Source organism: Panicum virgatum, chromosome 1K, assembly GCF_016808335.1.
Source record: "Panicum virgatum strain AP13 chromosome 1K, P.virgatum_v5, whole genome shotgun sequence".
NCBI classification, from domain to species: domain Eukaryota; kingdom Viridiplantae; phylum Streptophyta; class Magnoliopsida; order Poales; family Poaceae; genus Panicum; species Panicum virgatum.
The window spans coordinates 51,283,439-51,292,902 of NC_053136.1; the positions used below are offsets into that span (position 1 = coordinate 51,283,439).

The 9,464-nt window shown below is 49.6% G+C and overlaps 1 protein-coding gene across 1 annotated transcript; it reads left to right on the forward strand.

The window, feature by feature from the left end:
* Positions 1-502: 502 nt before the first annotated feature.
* On the forward strand, positions 503-4,364 carry LOC120641623 (aquaporin NIP2-1). Its single transcript, XM_039917814.1, has 5 exons — positions 503-788; positions 890-1,114; positions 2,865-3,059; positions 3,167-3,228; positions 3,766-4,364. The coding sequence occupies exons 1-5, from the start codon at positions 642-644 to the stop codon at positions 4,025-4,027; spliced, it is 891 nt and encodes a 296-aa protein (XP_039773748.1). The 5' UTR covers positions 503-641; the 3' UTR covers positions 4,028-4,364.
* Positions 4,365-9,464: the final 5,100 nt, after the last annotated feature.

Below are 9,464 nucleotides of genomic sequence, written 5' to 3' on the forward strand. Positions count from 1 at the left end.
GGATGCCGGCGCCAAAATATCCGACCCTACACTAGCGTTTTCTCCCTTGGGACGGAGCGCCCTGCACCCTCCCTACTTTAGAATTTGTTCGTCGCCCCCCCCCCCCCCCCCCCCCCAAAACAGGGAGCGTCATGACCTCGGCGTCGCGCTTTATCCTGCGGCATATTGTACACACTTGCGAATTTAGAAGGGCAATTATTTTACCTGCGGACAGATTTAAGTATTTAGCATGGTTTTGTTTGCAATCACGGGGGTGACGCGAGTTTCTGTCCTTAGTAAGATTCAGATAAAAACATGCGAGTTCATACATCTCGACCAATGCCCATCCGACAACGGAGTGGGGGAAAATTATTTGAGGGGCGATGATCCGTTGATCCTTGACTGATTGGGGAGTTAAACGGCACTGCGCCCTCTGGTGATCCGACAAGTAGGCCTAATAAAAAGGCAGCGGGTACCTGCCATCTCTAGCTCACTCGGTAGAGACCTGGCTCTCCCTATAAATACCTCCTGCTCATTGCCTCCGAGAGCAAGCAAAGCAAGAGAGCTGCGAGTTGCTCCTCCTCCTCCTCCGTCCTCCTCCTCCTCCTCCTGCTGCTCTTCCGAGTAGGAACTCAGGTGCCCGTAGCTCTCGGTCGCCGGAAATGTCGACCAACTCGAGATCCAACTCCAGGGCCAACTTCAACAACGAGATCCATGACATCGCCACGCCGCAGAACTCCACCATGCCCCCCATGTACTACAGCGACCGGTCGCTGGCGGATTTCTTCCCTCCCCACCTCCTCAAGAAGGTACGAGGTCGATTCTGTTCTTGCTCCGCTCATGGCTGCGGGCGAGAGAGCTGCGGGGCTAATGCGTCGCCTGCTGCTCCTGCTGGAACGCGTGCGTGCAGGTCGTCTCGGAGGTGGTGTCGACGTTCCTGCTGGTGTTCGTGACGTGCGGGGCGTCGGCGATCAGCGGCAGCGACCTGCACCGCATATCGCAGCTGGGGCAGTCGGTCGCCGGCGGGCTCATCGTCACGGTGATGATCTACGCCGTCGGCCACATCTCCGGCGCGCACATGAACCCCGCCGTCACGCTCGCGTTCGCCGTCTTCCGCCATTTTCCATGGATTCAGGTACGCATGCTGCGTCAGCAGTAGGATGCATATATACTTCTTGCATCGAAGTCAAGCCAATAGCTGGCCACACGATTCATTCAGACGACAGGCACTTGAGAGCTGACATATAATTCATTCGTCAGTGACATAACTAAAAACACACCCGCAGTTCATTTCATCTGGCTTTGTTGAACTCTTCTTCTTTTGACATTCATATTTGGATGTTTTTTAAATTCATAAACAGAACATTTCAACCTATTCTATATTTTCCACCAGAGGAAGATATAGGTGCTGGGGCAAACTTATATACAGCTACTTGAATGCCAATAGTAGGATACATAAGTTAAATAGGAATACTTCAGCAGACCAAAAGGTCGTACGTGGATAATCAAGTTCTCCGTCACCTGATTCTTCTGTCGTAGCTAAAATATTCTAGGGCCATTTTTAAAAACTAAGCAAACCAAAATCACGGCATAAACACATGGCTTGGCTTGAGTCGCACATACTTATCAAGATGTGGTCATGGGCCCGAATTATTCAGTTATCTATGTGTTAATTGCATAGATGCCAAATAATTCTGCAGTTTATCTTGTGTCCCGAGCTAAAAGAAAGTCAAAACCCAAAAAAACCACGGGTCAGTATATGCCCATGTAACTTGTTGCCCCGGACCAGCAGATCGCATCTCTTTCATGTTCGTAAGCCAAATAATGCCCACGAGGAGAGGAATTAAGAATCTCGCGGCAGCGACCTCAGCTTGTGTTCTCCCTCACACGTCCCTTTCGCTGGCCCATTTGGTTGCCTAGCTGAAACCTAGAGAGCCAATCAAGCACAATTAGCAGCGAACAAATAATGCAGAGCTCTAAATTATATGTAGGCAGGCAATGCGATACGTTGGGGGCGCAGCATGTGAAGACGACGGGGTCCCAAATGACATCAAACGAAGCCAAGCACGAAACTGCAGGCCCAATGGTCGGGCGAGTTGTAGTTGTAGCAGAGTTCGTTCTAAGTTTCTGATAGACAAGAACATGCCGGTTGAGTTTACTGCTGTGAGTCCGTGACAGTTTGGGTAGTACTCGTACTCGAGCTAGTGGGTGGCCGGAAAGCACCTGCATCGGCATCGCCATCCACAGGGCACCAACCGGGCGGCTCGGCGTCGGCCGCGTCGCTGTCGTGGCGCGATCTCCGCGTTCCAACGGCCGGAGACAAGTGCTCCGGGCCCTTTTTTGGCCGCCCCCGCGCGCGGCTGGAGTTTGGCCGTTGGGTCGGGGGGCCGGCCGGCCAGGTCGCCGCTCGCCACGCGTGCGGCGCAGGCGAGAGGTGCCGTGCGGGGGAGTGAGTGGGCGAGTGACCGCGAGCCTAGGCATGCGCGCATGCATATATTCTCCCCGCCCAGGGGGGATCGATGGATCTGCCGGAGACGGCAGCGCGGCCGGCCTCTGGTTCGGTTCGGGCACCCTATTCCGATCCGGCAGCTGGCTGGCCCAGTTGCCTGCCGCCGAATTCACGGCGACGGGTGACGGGGCGAGGCCGACCCGGACCGATTCGATGTGCCGAGAGAGAGCACCGCGGCCCGTGGCCGCCGGTGGGGGATCACGCGCGGTGCAGCGCAACCTGCTGGCTGCTCCGGGGCACGTCCAGCCCAGGGGAGGGTCCAGGAATAACTAGAGATGGACGACGACCTGATTAGTGATTGTGTATAGCATCTTTGGGGAATAGTTGGGACGCGATGCTGTTTTTCTCTTGCTGACGGACGACGTGTTTATGGCAGGTCCCCTTCTACTGGGCGGCGCAGTTCACCGGCGCCATCTGCGCGTCGTTCGTGCTCAAGGCGGTGCTGCACCCCATCACGGTGCTGGGCACCACCACGCCGACGGGGCCGCACTGGCACGCGCTCGTCATCGAGGTCATCGTGACCTTCAACATGATGTTCGTCACCCTCGCCGTCGCCACGGACACGAGAGCGGTAAGTGCTCTCACCCCGCGTGCCGTGCTGTTTGGTTTCGCCGCCGAGTGGTTAATAATCCCCCTGACGCTGACCTCTTCTCTTGTGCTGTGCTGCCGTGGATGCAGGTGGGTGAGTTGGCCGGGTTGGCGGTTGGTTCCGCGGTTTGCATTACGTCCATCTTCGCAGGGTAAATAATACAGTACACACTACGCGCGCTTAGAAGTTAAGCTAACAAACAATTCGTTTAATCCAGCGTTGAAAATAGCTGAGAGGTCTACGTCAATCTCATCACTAAACTACTACTACAACTTGCCTCTTGCCAGTAGCTAGTAAACAACAGCAAATTCAAGGACATGGATTAGGAGACGTGCAATGACGATTCTTTAATTCAACAAGCTAGCATGCAAATCGATCAATGTAGTACTACTAGCTGAGCACGCCAGCCCTGACGTATCTCTGGTTCCTTGCAAATTTGACACCGTCCTGTCCTGTCCTGTCGTGTGTGCCGGCCGGCCGGCCGGCTCCGTAACGATCACATCGACCGAGCACAGCAGCAGCACACGTCACGCACTGTACTAGTGTACTGACACAGCAATAGTAGATCGATGTGGTCGTACTAGCATGAACAATGAGTAGGCTAGCTAGTAGATCGAATGGATGAACGAATGAACTGGATAATGGACAGACACTGAGACGCGAGCGCAACCCCGAGTGGTGATTGCAGGGCGGTGTCGGGCGGATCGATGAACCCGGCGAGGACGCTGGGGCCGGCGCTGGCGAGCAACCTCTACACCGGCCTCTGGATCTACTTCCTGGGCCCCGTCCTCGGCACGCTCTCCGGGGCCTGGACCTACACCTACATCCGCTTCGAGGACGCGCCCAGCGCCAAGGACGCGTCGCAGAAGCTCTCCTCCTTCAAGCTCCGCCGCCTGCAGAGCCAGTCCGTCGCGGCGGACGACGACGAGCTCGACCACATCCAGGTCTGATCGTATCGATGCAGCAGCAGCAGCTAGCATTTGAGATCGATCGACCACTCATCATCTACCCCTGCTGTATCAGTCAGTACTAGGATAGTACTCCGTAGCTGTAATGTCTCTGTGTGTGTCGTCCTCGCCTCTCTTGTAGTAACGATTGATCGATGCACGCTTTGCGTACGCACTGGCACGAGTGTGTGCCACGGTAGCAGATGGCTCGCTCTGATAATGTGCCAAGGAGCTGGAGCTTAATTTTGGGACGAACACTGTGTGCGTGCCAATGCAAGTGTGTCTCTCCTGCTGAAGTTTGGTGGTGCCTATATAAACAGTCTCTTCTGCTCCTCCTCTAGTTTCTTTGTTGCCTGAGTTGCATGCATTTTATTGCCACTCCTCATTCCTGAAATGAATGAGCGAAAGAACATTTCACCAATCATCATCTTTAGTTTTTTTTTAGAAAAAAAATGAATCATATGATTCGATTCAAGGCTTCAAGCCGGCACCAATTGAAACACTTGGTGCTCTCTCGACACGTTCTTATCTAATCGAAGCTGGTTAAAAGTACATGCTGATTCCTATATATACATGTATACTATACCATATCCGCAACAAAAAGATTAGGCAAATACTCTGCTTTATGACCCGATCGCCTTTTGTCATTACCTTTTTGGATTTCAAATTCTTTGCGCAAATTTGGTTCCCTGGTCCAAGGGAGTAGCTTAGCTCTAGGTGATGATCAAGTTTGTTATCCAGCCGTCATTGTCCTTGCATGATTAGTTTAGGGATGCAACCCTTGTTGAGAAAGTCGGATCGGTCACTAGATTTTATTCAAAAGATGTATAAAGAAAAAATAAATAAGAAAAAAAACTCGATTTGGAATCAACAACTAGCGGCTTAAAGTAAGCCATCTGTAGGTGGAGCCTGATGATATTTGGGATGCAAAACCATCATTACCTCTTTCTAACAAACTTCAGGCCGGTGGGCTCTACATTCATCTTTTCGCTAGATGAGACAGCGTTACCCAATCATGTCGGAGATGTAACCATTGCAATAGGCACACTAAGAAATGATTTTTTTTTCTTGTGAGTATAAACAAAAAATCATAATCCATAATTTAGTGGTCAGTTCCCCAAAATGCCTGTCATACTCATCATTGGAAATCTTACTATTACATTGAAAGTTTCTTTTGAAGCCTTCAGGTGAAGCCACCTATAGGATTCTAGGTGGACAATCTAAAAAAAATAGAGAAATTCTACAAATTCTCACAAAATCAAAAACATCTGGCCATCAATTCAGCAACTCTAATCATAATAGTCATTGGATCTATTATTTTTTTAAAAATAAATTACTCACATTTGTCATTATGAAAAAAGACTAAAGTAACCCCCTAAATATGTATATCCAATAATCTGAAGTAACCTCCTAATCTTTATGTAAATTACCCACTTATGCTATTATAAAATAATATCAAATAACATTATATTTTAGGGAAACAGAAGAATTCCAGTAGTTAACCCCCTAAATTTTCATATATATTACCCGATAATAACATAATAAAAAGTTAAAATAAACCCCAAATCTGAATCAAAATTATATTATTATAAGAAATCTTAAAGAGCATCAATATAAAATTCTAAATTACTATTTCTATCATTATTAATATATTATTTATATTATAATTTATATAAAAAATACTAACCATAGTGTGTGTGTCACCATTTTTTTCACGACACATCCTGAGCAATTTTCATGTTGTGTGTCACCATATATTCATGTATAAGAGATAAGAATATCAATTTTTATGTTGTTCACATAACTCAAATAAAGTGTTCAATTAAATACATATCAAACATATATGGAGGTGTGATGCAAAGTGAGAAAAATTGTTAATTAGTAACTAAATTTCTCACATTTATTATAATTACATAATGATAAATATATATCTTTACAGTACTGGATTAGAATATTTAGAACGTGAGATAGATAATTATTAGATATCTATATCTAGCCCGTGCAGGAGCACGTGTTGATAGACTAGTGTAAAAAATTAAGAATAACACAGATGAAGAACAGTTCTAGTTCCAGAATCTATGTACCATCTCAGTACAGTAGTCACACAGATGGGACTTAGCTGCACAATTCACTACTCGTTTTATGGGCATGGGATCCGAGAAAAAGAGGGCCACACAAACAAGCCGGCTTGCCTGCCTGATTCTTCGTCACGCTCCAAAGGGCTCGCACAGCCGCACCCACTTGAGACCAAGAATACAATGATGCCCGTAAGTAATGCCCCAAAACCGTCTTCCCTGTCATGGCCTCACGTCGCAGAACGCAGAATCCAATCGCTGATCATCAGATGCGCGTCGTTGTAAGACGCTCGGCATTGGCCATGGCAGGGCCCCAAAGCATCTGAAAACAGTCGATGAATGGCTTCGCTGCTGCTGTAGCGGCTGCCGTGGATGGCCTCCAAGCCACCAGTGCAGGTTTGTGGCCGTCGCTGATCGATCTTTGAGCCGGAACTCCGTCGCCGTGGCTGGCCTACCATCTGTCCGTCCGTCGGCGTCGCCACTGAATTCATGCCACTGTTTGAGAGAGAGGAGCATCATGGGGTGCTCCAAGAATAATCTGGACATCATTTGATCTGTGACCACACCTTTTTACCGATAAGAAAGAGGTCGTGCTTTGCATGACATAGCAGTGTTCCATACACTAGTACATGCTCCTGCAAATGCTACAATTTTAGGTACCATAAATATTAAAAGTTATTAGTAGGTGATACAAATGTTAAAGTTAGTGGATAGCTTTAGCTAGGACCCACAGCTAATCGCTATTCCTCACCTTTGCTCTATCCTTGTTAAAATTTTCTAACACAATACCATATAGATACTCTGTAATCTCAATCCAATTATGATAAACTTTTGTTACCAGTCACTACATTTGCTTTTCCATTTATATTTATATTTTTTCATCAGTGCCTCGAACCACCGTTATCTTCAATATGTGTTTAGTTGAAACCATAACTTGGATTATGACCGCTCTTATTGTAGCCATGTGTATTGCAACTTCATCAATCTGCCGGGTTTCTGTCTTTTTATCTTTTTAGTTGCTAAAACTTTTTTCCCACATGTTAAGTTGAAATTATAGTACTAGTTGTACCTTTTATTCAAAAAATATATTTTGTATTTTATTAAAAATATTGATATACTAGTACACTTTTAGTTACTCTTAGTGGCATATATACCCAGATATTTCAGCTTGTGCTCAAGATGTTGAATTTCCTTTTAAAAAAAAATCGGAAGTGTAGTAATATCCTTTTTAATATAAAAATAAAGTGCTAACACTTAAACTATTAATGCACATATGTTGCTAACATAATTTAAAATGTATTGTTAGTGTCATTTGTACATACTTAATCAGGAAACCATTTTTCATTGTTGAAGTATGAAAATACATACTTATCACTCATGCATTTATGCAGACTTTGCATGGTGGCAGTGTGGCACACAACATCTATATGTTGAGTTAGTAATTGCTTATGAGGAGGGTGCTATCAAAGACCTACATGTCTGCGCCGCTACAATCGTTCAATCGCTAGCAGTAGGCTACTGAAGTCTGAAGCCAATGAGACTGAGCGTGCAGAGAAGTTTCAGTTTGCAGTTTGCACACGGGCCCAGCGCACTGAGAAAAAGTGCAGATATATCACAGATGCATTGGACGCATTACGCATTATTGGCCAGCTGCCTAATAGCAAGCGAGGTGACGGTAACGACAGTATGACACTGAGCCGGCGAGCTACAGCTACTCATGGCGACAGCTTACCTTTCCTTGGAGGTCTGAGCTGCTGCCATGGAGTAGGACGACGACCCCCTGGCGAATGGGGCGAGTCGTCGATGGTTTGGATGATGGGTTGGAAAACCTTGCAAGTCAACTTAGCTGCCCGGCTTTGTGGATAATAGAGGCTGGAGAGAGGTTGCTGTTGCCTGCAGTCAATGACGATTAAGATCGCAGACGAAGACTACCGAGTTGCAAACTTGCTTATCTGCGATGACCAATGCGGTAGGATTGGAACAGGGATGGTCTGCTCTGGAGAAAAGAACGCGGCGCAAATCAACTGGGGATCGAGGACGACAGTCACGATCACGACGAAGGGGACAAATGCAAGGAGAGGTCATGGAACACTCTGCTATCCTGAATTCCTGATGGACACCAGGCGATCTGAATCTGATCCGGCTCCAGTATGGTGGGTTCGTCGTCGACCCGGTTGGCAAGGGCAAGGGCAAGGTAGTGCGCGTAGGCACGCATCGGAGTGTGTCACGATTCACGGAGTGCCACAGCTTTGCCAGAAAGATAAATGGTCTGATTAGACCAGCGCAGACTACTCGCAGATCAGCTCATGAACATCCTAGACCTGATCTCGCATCGCATAGGATAGGCGTATGCGTGCGCCACGAGTTGCTGCGGCCGTGCGGCGGCGAGACTGAAAAGGCCGGCAGCGTACGGTGTCGCTTGCTGCAACGCGTCGGGGCCCTCCTGAATCTTCCGCGTGCACGTACGGGCAGCATAGGCACGTTCATCAGTTCGTCGGTAGATGTCACGTAAACCGATCTGACAGCGAAAAATCTACCGCGTGGTCAAGAAACCCGAGACGTGGAAAAGCAGGCTTTATCGGTGCTTGCCCTGACCAGCGTCCAGCTCCGGTGTGCTTTCAGCCGGCTGTCTCCGGGAGCTTAGCTTTTGCGTAGTACCTTCCATCAGTGCGGCCACCCGGCGGCGCCTCACCGGCGCTGACGACCCGGCCCTCCTCGCCACTACGCACGCCGAAAGACTCCTCGCCCCCGCTAGTGCACCGGCGTCGCCGTCACCGCGACGCCCCCGAAAACCCCACGCGGAGACGCGAACCACCCATCGCGCACGCACACGGCCGCGAGACGGAAACCTGCGTCGCGACAAGCTCCCCCGCGTCGCGGACGCGGACGCGGACGCGGACGCGGCGAGATCTCCCCGAGCCCAAAGGCCGAGCACTCCCGCCGTGCCGGGCGCCCGGGGCGCGACGCGTGCGGCAAGCCCGCGCCACGCCGCGCCGCCCGCGCGCACTGGCTACTAGCCAGCCGCCGCCCCCCGTGATCTCTCGCCAGGTGCGCGTCGCCATCGCGCCCCTCGGCGGGTTAAACTCGTGCCCGCACCACCGCCGCTTTCCCGGTCGAGGCGACGTGGTGGTATCGGCCGCCGGACTCGCCAGTCGCCACATGACTGATCGGTCACTCGGTCTGCTGCTGGTGATCGGGGCGCGCCTTTTGATCGGCCGCGGTAGCCGGTAGCGGTAGGATCTTTTCGGCCCGTCCGTCGATCCGTCACCAGCTTTTTTGACGGATCTCCGGAGGAAGAAAGGCGACGCTGCCCGCCGTGCGCGATCACTGGCGCACTACCACCGGCAGCAGATCCATCATGTACT

Coding starts and splice junctions, on each gene's coding strand:
- LOC120641623 (XM_039917814.1), top strand. CDS start 642: ATGTCGACCAACTCGAGATCCAACTCCAGGGCCAACTTCAACAACGAG. Junction 789..889: donor CTCCCCACCTCCTCAAGAAG/GTACGAGGTCGA, acceptor GCGTGCGTGCAG/GTCGTCTCGGAGGTGGTGTC. Junction 3,229..3,765: donor ATTACGTCCATCTTCGCAGG/GTAAATAATACA, acceptor TGGTGATTGCAG/GGCGGTGTCGGGCGGATCGA.